At 43.4% G+C, this 15,833-nt stretch overlaps 1 protein-coding gene across 1 annotated transcript in view; it reads left to right on the top strand.

Annotated features, from left to right (window-relative positions):
* The window catches only part of LOC308309114 (copine-4-like), a gene marked incomplete at both ends in the record, with an annotated part of 292,243 nt that overhangs the window by 210,571 nt on the left and 65,839 nt on the right, over positions 1 to 15,833 (top strand). Inside the window, 4 exons of the mRNA XM_080754587.1 lie at positions 4,117 to 4,176; positions 5,476 to 5,609; positions 12,959 to 13,013; positions 14,286 to 14,337. Coding sequence (XP_080610713.1) covers positions 4,117 to 4,176; positions 5,476 to 5,609; positions 12,959 to 13,013; positions 14,286 to 14,337 — 301 coding nt within the window. The remainder of the gene's footprint in view (positions 1 to 4,116; positions 4,177 to 5,475; positions 5,610 to 12,958; positions 13,014 to 14,285; positions 14,338 to 15,833) is intronic.

Genomic DNA, 15,833 nt, shown 5'->3' with positions numbered 1-15,833 from the left:
TGAAGACTGACAGGACACAGGTGACAATAACTAATCACAGGGAGGTGAGACAAGACAGGCAACAGTAACTTGGCAATACTAGGAAGCTTCTAGAACAACACTACAAAATAAGGTACAAGGAGACAGATCCTGACATAAACATGATTTCCATAAGGCATATTTAAAGGCAACTCTCGCTGCCCAAAGTGCCGTGCAGATCAGGAGATAGATAGCTATATCACAAACACAGAACCCGTATATACACAACAGAAAATACTACTCTGCAAAAAACAAAAAAACAATAAACACGCTGTGAGCTGGCATTGTACATCGACTATTATCGGCAAAGAGATTTGCTGTAGAGGGAGAAAAAAAGGGCAGACTTAGTAGTACCCCTGGGGGATCCCGCTCAACGGAGTATATCTAAGGTTTAAGTGCTTAAAGGATTCATGAGAGGGGGATGATCTGATGGGGAGGGGAACGCTGTTCCACATTCAAAGTTCAAAGTGGGTTCTTTGTGGAGGTTCCCAAATGGACCCTTACAGACACGGTATGTAACTCTGAGTGTGTACAAATCAGGGGCGATGAAGTTTCAATATTGAGCTGGGTGCTCGTTTTTGACCCCCCCGCCCTTCCGCCAGCTCAGCCAGCCGGCCTATTATTTTCTGCAATCTCGCATCATTGAAAATGAGGGTATATTCGAGAAAATAAATTAAGTTTAAATTAATAAAGTAAGGAAAATTCAAGCTTACTGTATGGTGAAAGTTACAACTCATAAATGAACTGCTCTGCTGCTGCATCGCACTGATGAGAGTGAGCCAACCGATCTGAAAGGCCGTCAGTGATTAAAAAAATACTCACATGTTTTACTTAAGTAAAAGTAGAAATACTCTGTTAAAAGTCCCATGTTCAAAATGTAGGCCTCCTGGAGTAATGACGATTTGGGTAATCAAAATGTACGCTGTAATAAAACGTAGCCTAGTAGTCATTATGCAGAATGTCCCATTTGATTTGACAGGTCTTCACAATTGTTTGTATAAAATATTTTAGCAGATCTAAGCTCACAATATGCGTCACATTGTGAGCTTGTATCTTCAAATAGCCCAAATGTAGGGCTGAGGGCTGAAGTGGTTATGCCTTTATAATCGAATTTGCAAAGTAACTAACCGTTTTCAAATATTTGTAGTGGAGTAAAAGTAGCCCACACTATTTGCCTCTGAGATGTAGTGGAGTAGAAGTAAAAGTAGGCTATTGAAACTTGGAAATAAGCCTACTCCATAAAGAAAAATAAAGTAGGCCTACAGTAGGCTACTTGAGTAGGCTACATGTAATCAGCAACAGCAACAATTGGGGATACAGACATTAAGAACCGGTTGAACATGTTTAGCACAGACATACTTGTGTATTAGATTAGAAGCAATTAGCATGTGTAAGGGGGTCGCGGCGACCTCCAGCAAGTTAATGGGAACGTTGGGACTATAGCGCCGTTTGGGGGAAAAAAGAGAGACGAAAATACGGTCCGGTCCAAAAAGACCTGGCTCTCATAGCTGTACGCTTGAGCTCCCAGGCGTACCCTATGTTACCGCCCCTGGTACAAATGGAATTTGTACACACTCAGAGGGATCATTGACATTAAAACTCATTCACTGCCAGGAAAATATAGCCAACTAACCCCCACTGCCAGCAATTTCCAGTTTGCATTACCTTTTAAAAGTACCGGTACTTATCTCAAGTATATGATCCATTCCGATCTCTAACACAGACATGCACGCGACTTGCTGACTTGCCTACGTAATGGAAATATGAGCTGGCCAGTCTGAGAAGTGAAGTGAGAAAAAGACAAACTCCAAGGATCAGGCTGGATTCCAGGCTATAGGTCTTGGGGCCTGCATGCCACGGCAAAGGCACGGTCACTCCTGAGCCTGAATTTAGTTTTTCGGGGACAGCTTGGAGCCCCAAGCCAGCTGATCCGGGGAACCTCAAGGTGTGGAAGTAAAAAGTTTAAATGTCAGCGATGTAGAGGAGGCGGGACAACCCATTCACTGCTTTAACCCATTTAGGCCTAGAATTATTGACTGCTTTAACTATTGAAAAATAGCAGTTCTACCACTTTTTCTAGTCACATGATCAAATACTGGATTCTGATTGGTTTAAAACAGTGGTAAATCAGGCAACTCCAGTGACTTTCTCAAAGTCCCCGGACGCGTTGTCATGCTAATGAGGCACATTTCCGAGATCAATACGCCTCACAACGCATCCGGGGACTTTCAGAGTCGGAACACAACGCATCCGGGGACTTTCAGGGTCGGAACACCTTTCCCCAACCAACAATGACATGGTCGCGGGCGTCCTTAGTTTACTAACGTACTATCGTCGCCGATTTATTCCATTGGATCCAATGCAATCCGCCAACTTTAAAGCCCCTTTTCTCTGAACCTATGCTTTTCTGGAAGCGACCATCCTCTATTTGCGGCCGAAACTGTGCTTCTAACTAGCGTTAGCCTAGCTGTAAGCTAGTCATGCACCTCAGTATGGACCAGAGCAAGGAGTTGGCGCCATCTGGTGGTGACTAGAAAAAGTGGTAGAATGTTGTGTTATTTGCTGTGGTGGCGGAAGTTTATGTTTATTCTGAAACAATTAATGATTGTAACTAAAGATCCTTGCAAGTTACAACTGTGTTTCCTTTCGTTTATATGTAAAAAGTGGCAGAAAAGCAATTTACCAGGGTTGTGAGTGCCGCGCTGCGAGCTTGTAGATCTGCTATTTTTGAAAAGTCGTAAAAATCTGTGAAAATCTTTGAATATATGCCTTTTTTAAGCGAACATTTGTAACTCAAATTTTGCTTCTGGGGGGTCCCTGGAACTAAATATTTTTAGATGGGGCTCCGTGGCCAAATATATATCATTTTGGGGGTCCTTCACATGAAAAGGTTTGAGAACCACTGACATAGAAACATCAAACATCAAAAAACCTTAGAAGGATTCAAAAGACACTACAAGCTTGTAGCGCGGCACATAGTTAAAGCATAAAATAATAATACACAATACAGTGTACCCGTTATTTACTACAGAAACCTCCACCGGCTGTCTGTCTGTCTGTCTGTCTCTCCGTCCGTCACACGTCACACGTCACACGTCACACTTTTGCCCTGCTCATATCTCCACAACCGTTGCCCAAATTTTGCACACACACTCCTTACCTGCCAAACTACAACCTCAAAGGACCCCCGGAGCTTCAGGGACCCCCAGGTCCCTGGGGGACCCCCAGGTGTAAAAAATGACCAAATGTGCAAAAATGACCACGGGGCTGCTCACGGGGAATTCCTGGGGACCACCCACTCCTGGTGCTCCAGAACGGATGCAAAAGTGGTGGCGCCCCCAGTGGAGGACCCCCTCCACTGCAGCTCACATAAAATGCCGTAACTCGGGCTAGGAGCGTCCGGGAGAGCCGGGGCCGGTACCTATTCGTCCGCCAAGGCAACGCGGAGACCCCACCCCTCATTTCTCACATGGCCCTCTTCTAGCGCCACCTTCAGGCCGATTTTTAAAACACATTTTTGGACACTGCTCCTACAGTTTTTGCCCTAAAATCACGCAAATCGCTACACAGTATGTCTACACTCATCCCATCAACATGAATCTGTCCCATATAGCGCCACCTTCAGGCCGATTTTTAAAAACACATTTTTGGACACTGCTCCTACAGATTTTGCCCTAAAATCACGAAAATCACTACACAGCATGTCTACACTCATGTCATCAACATGGATCAGGAAGATTTTGGAAAAACAAATTTTTGCCCTATTTGCAGAGATAAGTGACCTACGGTCGCTTATCTCCCGATTAGGGAGTCTTACTGTTATCCACAGGAGACTGTTCAAATCGACTCTCTCTAAACCATACTGGCAGCCAGTGGAGAGAATGTCCAGGAACAGGGGTAATAATGGTTCCTTCTTACTGCCACCATTCAGGAGCCACCATTTTTTTGGACCAGTTGCAGGCGGGACCAGGGAGGGCTGATTAATCCCATTGTAGGGGGAATGGCAGTAATAGAGTTGGCTGTGTGTGTGTGAGTATTGAGCCAGTGAGCGATTTGGAACAAAGCCCCCTCCGTGTCCTGTTTATTTCCTGTTCGCAGATCATCAAGATGCATTCCTTCCTGGATTACATAATGGGAGGCTGTCAGATACAGTTTACAGTGAGTAATTCACACACGCACGCACGCACGCACGCACGCACGCACACACACACACACACACACACACACACACACACACACACACACACACACACACACACACACACACACGCATGCACACAGTAACACTATTCCTGTTTGCATGATGTATATCATCACCGTCGGGCAGAAACCTCGTATCTCCAAGTTTCAAATGTTTTTTCAAAGTAAAGCCCTGCTTCACCATACAAGACTGTCGCACAAAACTAGTGAAAATAGCCGATCTACAAGAACGGCTTGCGGTGCGAGGCGTCACTATTTTAAATCATTTTTTAAATGATAAATACAAAACTAACGGTTTTGGACATACAAGGTTTCCACCTGACAACAGTGATATACCACTCTAGCATGGATACCCAGCTGGAGTTGAAGACTCTGTGTGAGGTGCTCTTAAGCAAAGCACTCAACCCAGGCACCAGCTCCCCTGTGGTCAGCAGTATAGAAGACTGGTTGTACAGGGAAGCTCCCCCGTGTGTGTGTGTGTGTGTGTGTGTGTGTGTGTGTGTGTGTGTGTGTGTGTGTGTGTGTGTGTGTGTGTGTGTGTGTGTGTGTGCGCGTGTGCATGTGTGTGTGTTTGTGTTTGCGTATTGTGCGGTGTACGTGCACTTCGTTGTTGTCGGGTGGAAACCTTGTATGTCCAAAACCATTTGTTTCATAATTATCATTTTTTAAATGATTTAGACTAGTGAAACTAGCCGATTTACAAGCGCACAACGCCTCGCACCGCAATGCATTGTGTGCTTGTAAATCTGCTGTTTTCACTAGTTTTGTGCGACAGTCTTGTATGACGAAGCAGGGCTTTACTTTATGAAAAAACATACACATTTGAAACCTGGAGATACAAGGCTTCTGCCCGACATTGACGACATGAAAAAACAATAAAATCCGCACACCAGAATGCTGCTCCCATCGTGTTTGTATTTCTTCCTTTATTGGTAACGTTTCGAGCCGGGAGGCTCTTCTTCCTCAGACATTACCGTAAGGTCTGAGGAAGAAGAGCCTCTTGGCTTTTTCACGTCAACGTTTTGATCCGGCAAGACAGGACCCTTTGACACGTTGTGACACCTTTTTTTCATTCAGGGGTGCACATGTACACCTTTGAGCTATAAGCCTCTCCTCTTCTCTTCTCTTCTCTTCTCTTCTCTTCTCTTCTCTTCTCTTCTCTTCTCTTCTCCTCTCTTCTCTTCTCTTCTCTTCTCTTCTCTTCTCTTCTCTTCTCTTCTCTTCTCTCCTCTCCTCTCCTCTCCTCTCCTCTCCCAGGTAGCTATAGACTTCACAGCGTCGAACGGCGACCCCAGGAACAGCTGTTCTCTCCACTACATCCATCCCTTCCAGCCCAATGAATACCTCAAAGCTCTGGTGGCCGTGGGAGAGATCTGCCAGGACTATGACAGGTCAGATGTGCATCAAAAAATGCTTTTAATAAAAGGCGTAATAGAGTCACTTACACTGGACGGAAAAGAAATGTCATATGGTTCAAAATATTACATTTATTTTGACACTTGCATTTTGTAATGCGTCTTTTATTTATCCTTTCGTCTCTTCACGTCACACCGGTAGTGCAGTTGTCTACAAACGTTGCACAAAAACCGTGGGGGTCTGAAGGCCCGGTCCCGAAAAACGGCAGAAAAAAGCAGACGCGACCGCGGTTTGCTATACCGCTACTGACCACTAGTTGAGCAACTTACACAGTATAGCTTTAAGCTGTGTCAAGTCAAGTCAAGTCAATTTTATTTATATAGCACATTTTAAAAACCACCAGGGTCAACCAAAGTGCTGCACAACATACAAGATAAAACAGTAGAACATATGCAATAATTACAGATAAGAATACAGTGCAAGAAACAAAACAAAAAACATCAAAAATTACACAAGTAAAATGGGTTAATAAGTGGTATATATACAGAATGTGGTTTAAAAGGCCAGTGAAAATAGATACGTTTTTAATCTGGTTTTAAAAATGGCCAGGGAAGATGCTGATTTTACGGTCGGAGGCAAGGTGTTCCATAAGACTGGTGCGGCAACCGAAAAGTGTGGAATGTGGATAGGTGAGTGCTGTCTCTCTCCATGGTACTGAAGTTGCTACATGGCTCGAGCTACCGTTTTGTTCTCATTTGTTCCTGGCATCCTCGCGCCGTCACGGTGGAATAATTTCTCTCTTTGTGGGTGGTCTCATGGCTGCTGATTGGGGACACAGCTTGTGTGTTCTGAAGCCATTTCAGCAGCGCAGCGAACACTTAGCACATAACTGTCCCCTTGCAGTCTTTTGCTCTAAGTGCTTCGCTCCGCAACAAGGGGGGGGGGGGGGGGGTCCGATACAGCTGCATGCCCTTTACACTCATGCTGGTATGGGCTCCCCCCCCAGTTTGAACTTTACAGTCTCATTCATCTTAGTGCCTTGGGGCCAAGCAACTAACTGACTAGGCCTGGGGCTGTGTGTTAAAGGGCCTACACCATGCTTTTAAAACTATATTTTTTGTATAAATATATGCTCAAAATTGAGTCTTAGACAGGTTTTAACCCTCAACAAACACTCAGACCATTCTTTTTGTTTGTTCTAGCTCTACTATAATGAGGCTCTCCAGCTGCAATACCAAAACGGCCTCTGTTTGCTCAGGGGCGCATCTAGTGGGGTTTTTCCACCCCTCCCCCCTCCCCTCCTCTTCACTCCTCCCCGGACCCCACGTTGACAACAAATAATGTTAATATTGGGCCAATACAAAAATAGGATAATGTTGCAGCTCTGATTATAGCCTACTGTAGGCCTGTGTTGTATGTTATATAGGCCTACTGTCAAATGACACAGGGCGACCGTTGCTAGACCAGAAAAAGTTTTTGAAAAAAATAAGTTTTTTGAAAAAAATAAGTTTTTTGAAAGAAAAAAGTTTTTTGAAAAAAAAGTTTAAAAAAAAAGTTTTTTGAAAAAAAAAGTTTAAAATTTTGAAAAAAAAAATTTTTTTTTGAAAAAAAACGGGAATCCGTGTGACGTCACACGGATCAACTCTCAGAACAGCACTGTTCTGAGAACCCGTGGAAAGCTTTTCATCTCTGTCTTCCCAAAACCAGAGAAAGACACAATGTTCAGAAATAGGACTTTGTGAGGATAGAAGGTGCCAGTGGGACCCCAAAAAAAGGTTTTAAAATAGAAAAAGGGAAAATTCATGGTGTAGGTCCTTTAAAGGAGAATTTCGGGGAAAAAACAACATTCCTAACATTTATTATTATAGATCTACATGTTTCAGTTATGGCCCAAACGGCGCCCAAACGTGGACATCCCGACGTACGCACAAGTCCACTATAGCCATTCTTAGGGCTTGTGCTGCAGTCACAGAGAACCGTACAGAGCTCACTGGGTGGTGCTGGGTTTGGTTGAGTCATTCTGTCACGTGCTGATGTGAGAACAAAAGCCAGGACTGGTGTTTAATACAGGTGACACAGGCAAACAAAGACTAGAACATTTCAGACAAACTAATAGCGTGTGACACAGGACAATGATTCAATACTGACACATGAGTGGTGATTACAAATGAGATACAGCTGGGAAAAACAAAAACACTAGCAGAGACCAGGGAACAACATAATTTACATAGAAATGCAAGACCTATAGACACACCGAGCCAGTACAAAGCGAAGCAGCTACAGAGTGACAAGCCAAACAGAGGCACGCTGTGCTCTGAACAAGGCACTCGACACCACTGGCAAAGGCTACTGTAGGGTATTAGCGAATATTGATAATGTTTTGAACTTGCACTTTTAGGTGTGTTGTGCAATTGCAATTATTTGTTTTTAGTTTTTACCTTTAATGGCTAAGGAAGCACTGTCCAGGGTAGCAGCAGTACAAAACGTTTCAACATGCAGTAAACTAAGTTGGCAAACAACAAACAGTGTAACAAATGTATTAACAAATAATATCACCTTATAGAATGCATAATAAAAGCATTGCAGGATAGAAGGTACAAATAAGTCAGTAGCCTAAAGTTTAAAACCTAAGCAAGGTTAGTTCCTTAAAGGCCCAGTGAAATGAAATATACGTTTTTCACACTTTTAGAGCTTATCCGTGGTAATCATATGGGCATTCCTAACACTAGATGCCAAAAAAAGTAAATTCTAAAACGGCTAGTTCCATTCCTTGATTCTGATTGGCTGGTTGCCATGGTATACCTGAGACTGTAACCCATACCTTGAATCAGTTTATATCAAAGCCAGGTGCGTTATTTCTTTCCACTGTGCCGTGAGGCTGAACTAAAGAAGCGAGCGTTTGATTTCCTCTCAAATCCTGCCGTGCGGGTGCTTCTAAGCACCGCCCGCATGCATAGGACAGTGACTGAATGGCTCCGGGCGGGGCTTGTAAAGGCAACAAGCGCCCTCTATTCTCCAGGCACCACTCGGCTGTTTAGCTTAGGTTGCTATGCTAGCGTTTTGATGTGATGTTCACCCACATAGCAGCTAAATCTGGATGAAAATAAACATGTCTATGGATTGAATATGGTTCTTAACTTCTTAACATGAGACTGATCTAACATAAGTGTTGTTTCCCTATTTCTTTTGGCAAAAAGAATGACGTGACTTTGTAAACACTGGCTTCCGTAAGTCCCTTTCCTGTATGTGGCTGGTAAACGCAAGGAAATGTCTCTTCCTGGTGGCGGAGAAGTGTACTTCTTTCTTTAAATGATGCAATGCTATGATTTTCATGTTGCAATATTGTGACCGTTTTAGAAAAGCAATAAGCCACGCGAGGCTTGTGGTTACCGGGGGAGTATACACCGGCTGAGAGGGTCGGAAACACTCGGCTGCGCCTCGTGTTTCCCAACGCCTCTCAGCCGGTGTATACTCCCCCGGTAACCACTCGCCTCTTGTGGCTTATTGCTTTAATAAACCATTTTTGTGTATTTTTATATCAAAGGTCCCTAAATAGGCCATTCTTAATTACTTCCTGTGAACAGAAGCATGCTGCGTGATGACATAGATATAGACCTTTTGAATATTAAATGAACCTTGATTACATTCACCTGTTTGATTCCCATTGCTGGCATTCCTCCAAACCAGAGCATGTGAGCGGAGTGGAGCGGGAACAAAAGCCACTCCGCGCTCCAGAGGGCTTTTGTCCCACTCGCTCCCCGCTCTGGTCGGCCACCAGGCCGCTCCGCTCCACGCCGCTCCGCCACTCACCTTGATTTGCGCATTTGTCGCTCCACGCTCCGCTCAGCAGCCAAAATAAAAAAAGTATTTTGCTACCATGTCCGAAACACTTTCTCCTTTGCTTTGTCACAAGTGTTCCCAACACAAATGCCTGCTGTTGAGCGTTTGATGGAGGCAAAATTATATCCAGTTGGTTATTTATTGATTAATCACCACATTCGATAAGGAGGCGACTTGTTGCGTGTGTTTTTTTCATCAGTCTCACTTGCATTTCAAATCGTATCCTTTGACTGGCTGGTGATAGGCCTATAACTTAACTGACACAAGGTAGGCTATTTATTATAAACATAGCCACTTGTATGGATGATATAGATACATTTGACTTGAGTGAAATCTTGATAAAGGTTCTCCTTTCCGCGGTGCTTCCTCCCTCCTGCGACATGGCTGCAGCTGCACTACCATGGACTGCACACGGCACTGTTTTGTTGGAAACGTGCGGAGCGCGGCCCCAACAGGGTCGGCTTGGAGCGGAGCGGAGCGGAGCGGAGCGGAGGAACGGAGCGGAGGAAAATCCTCACTCCAAAGCCGCTCAGACCCATTTGAAAAGTCGCTCGCTCACGCTCATGTCAAAAACGGCCCGCTCCGCTCCCCGCTCCGCTCGCGCTCCGCTCCGCTCATATGCTCTGCTCCAAACACAGATGTTTTTAATTATAGAGCTACTCCGTTTTGAATCTCATTCAAGATGACGTCCAAACTATGTATTACTCATTGTAAACTTAATGAGCACAATAAAATATGTATCTGTAAACATTATAGGTTAGAATAATAAGCAACTTGGAAACAAACATTCTCTACAAGAGACAGCCTGGTCGTGTCTCTCTGCCTTGTTAATGAGGGCTACAAACAAAACATTAAGCATCACATGACTCAGATTTTACGTCCCATCGCCTGAAGGGCTGGTCCCTTCTGATTGGTTCAGAAATACACAGACTTCCTTTTCAGACTGAAACTTCAAAATTAAGTACCCAAAATAGCCATTTCACTGGGCCTTTAAGTTGCAGATCTGTCTGTAAGTGACTCCAAGCTAGTCTGGAAACCAGACAAATCTGCCAGAGCAAACATTAAAATCGGGTCAATTGAATGTAAACTGTTGTCACTAGTTTTCTATGAAATCACAAAGGTCTAGGAGGAAAGCAGACCAAGGATAGTTTTATAAATAAGTAAGTACCAAAACGTGAATCTGTGCAGGGCCAATGTCTGTCCACCCAGCTCTGGCCTACAAGGTGCAATGAATGGTGATTGACAAACATGTAGCCTGCAGTGACACACCTCAGGGCCCTTCGAGGCAGCGTGTCTAACCAGTACAAGCGTTTGGCAAGGCAGTCAGTCAGATCACCATAATCCAGTAAGGGAAGGAATTTAGCCTCAACCATTTTTGTACCTTCTTACCGACAAAGGAAAAGCAGGATTTATTTCTAAAATAAATCGTGCTTTTCCTCCAAGTGTGAAATGAATCGAAAATTGAGCAGCTACATGGCCTATTTCTTATACCTCAATGTATCAATCCTTTAAAAAGGAGCTGCCAGAGACGAGCAGCCATGGTGTCTACTTATCCTGCCCTGCCTGTGAGCTCTGCTAGCGGACACAGATGCTGGCTGTGATCCTCTCAGACTCACCAGAGCTCTCTCTGGAGCCGAGTGCAGCCGGCTTATTTACGAGGCTGTCACTCCTAACCGTGGACACTCACTCCCAATGTATTGTATTCTGCCAATGTTCACGCTGTAAACATTTATTCTGCGCTGGGTTAAGGCCAGGCAACAGTCAACACCAATGCAATTCCTTGCAACACCTTGCAACATTTTTAAGACCAGTCCACAACAATGCATTGATTGATTGCATATTTTATTAGACAATAGGCAACAGAGTCTTATGCACACCTAATCAAAGCTTAGCGATGGGTGCGTGGGCGGGGGTCAACATCATTTCAAACATGCACAATAAGTGAGAGACAGCCGCTGACGGCTCTTGCTGCAAGAAGTACATACGACACACCACCTTCAAAAAAAAAAAAAAAAAAACTTTTTATTTAATGCAACATTTTGGTCAAAGACCTTATTCAGGCATCTCAGATGCCTTTTGACCAAAACGTTGCATAAAAATAAAAATAGTTTTTTTTTGGCAAGTTGAAGATGGTGTGTGTCCTATGTACTTCTTGTGCATGTTTGAAACGATATTTTATTAGACAAAAATTAAGAACAGTACAAGTACAGTAAAACAAAAAAAAAGAAAAACAAAAAGAAGTAGCACAGCACAAGTACAGTCAAACACCCTGCCTGAAAGGAACATCCTAAAAAAGCCCTTGCGGTCTGGTTTCCTTTGGAGGTCCTTGGTATTCAATTCATCGACATATAAGATATCAACAAAAAACATCACAAGTATAAAACACTATACAGAGTAGGGGGAAAAGGTGGGGGGTGTAAGGTAAGGGGGGGGGGGGTGATCTCTTTCTCACCTGTCTATGGGAGAAGTGATAACTATACCTCCGCCTCTGGCCTCCTGAAAGGTGAGTTTTCAGGGCAGTTTTGAAGGAGAGGCCAGCGAGCTACATGTGCAACTCCTCTGCCATTGGGGATGATGCTTGCATTTAGTAGAGAGAGAGAGAGAGAGAGATCAACACTACGCTTGCCTTGTATACAATAATAAACAGGTTTATTTCAGGACAATAAGTGAGACTGCGTTGGCAATAATTCTGAAACTTTGTTTGGGGCGTTTGATGATGAAAACATTCATATCAAAAAGTTTTGCCGGTTCCCAAAATACCCCACCAAAAAACAACAACTTCTTAGAATGTTTACATCCGCAGGGAAAGGGAATTATTCTTGGAACAAAGTGAATCACGGTTGCAGAATTACACCATAATATGGTATGATCAGTATGTATGGACCGAGATAGAAACAGATGTTGTGCTTCGACAATGGGATTCTCAGTGGTAAGCTTATTTAAATCCAAGACCCCCCCCCCCTCCCTCCAAGGAAATAAAAAACAACAAAATATAAACAAAAAAATAAATAAAACAGTGAAATAGATCTCAAAGTCAGCGAGGACAAAATATGCGCTTCACTTTTTTAATTGGCTCACATGACAACAGAGCCTTCTTCAGAGTGTGTACAGTATATGGAGTGTATTTTCTTTTCACATTGGACCATAGATTCATTTATCTATATTCATTGATTTTCTCATTCCTTTTGTGCGGGGACTTTGTTTGGTTATTTCAAATGGATGAATGCATTGCCGACTGTGTGTGTGTGTGTGTGTGTGTGTGTGTGTGTGTGTGTGTGTGTGTGTGTGTGTGTGTGTGTGTGTGTGTGTGTGTGTGTGTGTGTGTGTGCGCGCGCGTGTGTGTGTTTGTGTGTGCACGTGTCCCTGTTTTAATAACTTTACAAAAGCGTTACAGAAGCCAAGATAATAGGAAACGACAAGCTACAGAAGAGTATCTCGTGATTCATTCATACATCCATTCATACCGGTATCTCATACATATGTATGTATGCAGCCTAACCTAGAAAACCACTCTCTCTCTCTCTCTCTCTCTCTCTCTCTCTAGTGATAAAATGTTTCCTGCGTTTGGTTTCGGAGCACGGATCCCTCCTGACTTCAAGGTATTGTCACAATAAAAGCCTCCCGGGGGTTTCAATACCAAGTTGCACGTGGTCAGCAGCTCAGCAGTCACTGTGCGTATAAGAGCGTGCGTGAATGACCGATGTGATGAGTGGGAATCTGTGGGATTTAGAGAATAGATTATTGAGAGAAGGGTGAGTGACAGAAAGTGTGTGTGCGTGTGTGTGCGTGTTGGGGGAGGTTATAGAGTATGAGGAGGAGAGACGTATAAGAGAGAGAGAGAGAGAGAGAGAGAGAGAGAGAGAGAGTCAGAAGAGGAGAGGGAGAATGGCTGTGATTAGAAAGAGAGAGAAAGAGAAGGAGAAATTAAAGCCCGATTTATATGTCGTACGATAATGTCGCTCAACAACAAAGGAGGTCTACAGACCACACCACATGCAGGCTCACCATACGTTATAGGCGCTGCCAACGGAACTCGCCCCTTCGGGCTCGTTCCTGAGGCAACGCAGGCGTGATGATGTTGACGATAAAGCACACCCTCTCGTGTAATATTGCCAAACTAATGTTTGGTGTTGAAACACAGAGGTGGAAGGGGGAAAGGGCTGGGTACGATCGGGCTCAACTCCCCCTACAGCTAAACCCCTCTTATACATAGCTACTACGCTACTAAGCCTACTCTGTCTGTGGTGACAGAGTAGGCTATATAAACCAGGCATATAACGTCACTGTCGGACAGTAACCTTGTATCTCCATTATTACCCTTTTTCTTTTTCAATTTCATGAATGAATGCATTACTTTGTCAGGCTACAGTGTCACACAAAAGTAGCAAAAATAGCAGATTTTACAATGTTTCGCAACGCAATGCAGCGCTTTGTGAACTTGTATATCAGCTATTTTTGAATATTTCTAATGAGTAAAAGTAGTTAAAGGAGTAGTTCACCCCCAAAATGACTTTTTCTCTATTGATTACTCACGTCATGGAGAGTTGGATTCAATAATATTTTGATGGGGACCCAAATGCATTCGGGTCCACATCCGGAATTAATGGGGGTACATTTATTGTAATGACATTTTTGTCTTAGGAATTTGACAAAAAATTCTCCATGTCATGAGTAATCAATAGAGAAAAAGTCATTTTGGTGGTGAACTACTCCTTTAAGTCTCCATCAAAACACAAATCCTTTTTCCCCCCCATTTCCTAAAAAGTTCCCTTTTTTGGACATACAGTAAGGTTTCCACCGACAGCGTCCATAACAGAACCAGGGAGGTCGGTTCCTATTTTATTTTTCATGTTTTTTTCCCCCCTCTGCAGGTTTCTCACGACTTCGCTGTGAATTTTAACGAGGAGAATCCCGAGTGCGCAGGTAACCAAAAAAAAAAAAAAAAAAAACCCCCACCCAGATCAAACGCTCTTTGATCCATTCTGCCGGACGCGTGTTTGATGAGGTGTGCATGTGATGCGACGGCAGCACCACCACCACAGACATCTGTTGATCATCAAACATGTTTAACTCATTTAGGCCTACAATTATTGAATGCTTTAACTAATGAAAAATAGCAGATATACAAGCTCACAGCGCGGCACCGAGTGCTGCGCTGCGAGCTTGTAGATCTGCTATTTTTTGAAAAATCGTGAAAATGTGTGCACATTTTTCAATATATATTTTTCAAAACAGACTTTTGTAACTCAAATCTCTGCTTCTGGGGGGGTACCTGGAACAACATATTTTGAGATGGGGGTCTGCGGCCGAATACATGTAATTTTGGGTGTCCTTGACATGAAAAAGTTTGAGAACAGCTGATTTAGAGGAAGGATTTAGAAGTCAGGTCAAAGATCGGGTCAAAGATATTCAAATACTTGCACACATTTTCACGATTTTTCAAAAATAGCAGATCTACAAGCTCGCAGCGCGGCACTCGGTGCCGCGCTGTGAGCTTGTATATCTGCTAGTTTTCAATAGTTAAAGCATAAAAATAATGGTTAAAGTGGTTCAAATCTAACGCGACTCTGGCGCGTTCCAGGTATTTGAGAGTTTAATCAAACAATCAATCAACCAGCCAGCCCATAACGGTCACCCTGGATGTTTAGATGGAGAGAAGAGAACACACTTCAGGCCCTCTTGCACGCCAAGGACCAAACACACGTGCAAGAGGAGCCTCTAACATGAAAGAAACTCATATATATGTAGACTATATTCCAGTGAATATACTACCAGTGTTACACATTCCTGTCACAATCTGGTGCTGTGGTGAAGACCCGAATGCAGCACAGCAAGGCAGGAACAGTTCAAAACCCAACATTGGGTGATTTTATTACAATTAGCCCTATTCAGGCCCGCCCACTCAGCTGCAAGTCACGTTTTGAAGGGGGAAATCCTACTATAGCCTATAGAGTTAACACAGAAATCGCAAATTTAATGCAATTTCCGAATAGTAAAGTATAAAATACGGCTAGCATGATCAAGAACACAAGATAGTAAAAGTCACAAATCATTATAATTGACTTTACCGTTCGAAATAATGATTTCTGGGCTTTAAGTCCAGCTATTTCTGTTATAGTTTCCCCTTCTAAATTGACATCAGCACCCGGGGGATGCTGAGAAATTTGCTGAGTGGGCGGGCCGTGAATAGGGCTAATTAACAGCGAAAACGTCACAATCACAAACTAACAGTAAACATGATGGGGAACAAGACTAATACACACATGATTACACATGAGATACAGCTGGGTAGACAACATAGAATCATGACAACATGAATGCAACGCATAGACATACAAGAACTAGACAAAACAGGCAAAGTCTGTGACTGTGACAATCCCACTGAATAAACTACACCAGGGGTCTTCAACGTTTTAGCT

The sequence above is a fragment of the Nannobrachium achirus genome (assembly GCF_963921795.1).
Source record: "Nannobrachium achirus genome assembly, chromosome: 2".
Taxonomy (NCBI): Eukaryota; Metazoa; Chordata; class Actinopteri; order Myctophiformes; family Myctophidae; genus Nannobrachium; species Nannobrachium achirus.
The sequence above is the reverse complement of the archived record's forward strand: the minus strand, read 5'-3'. Positions and strand labels throughout refer to the sequence as shown.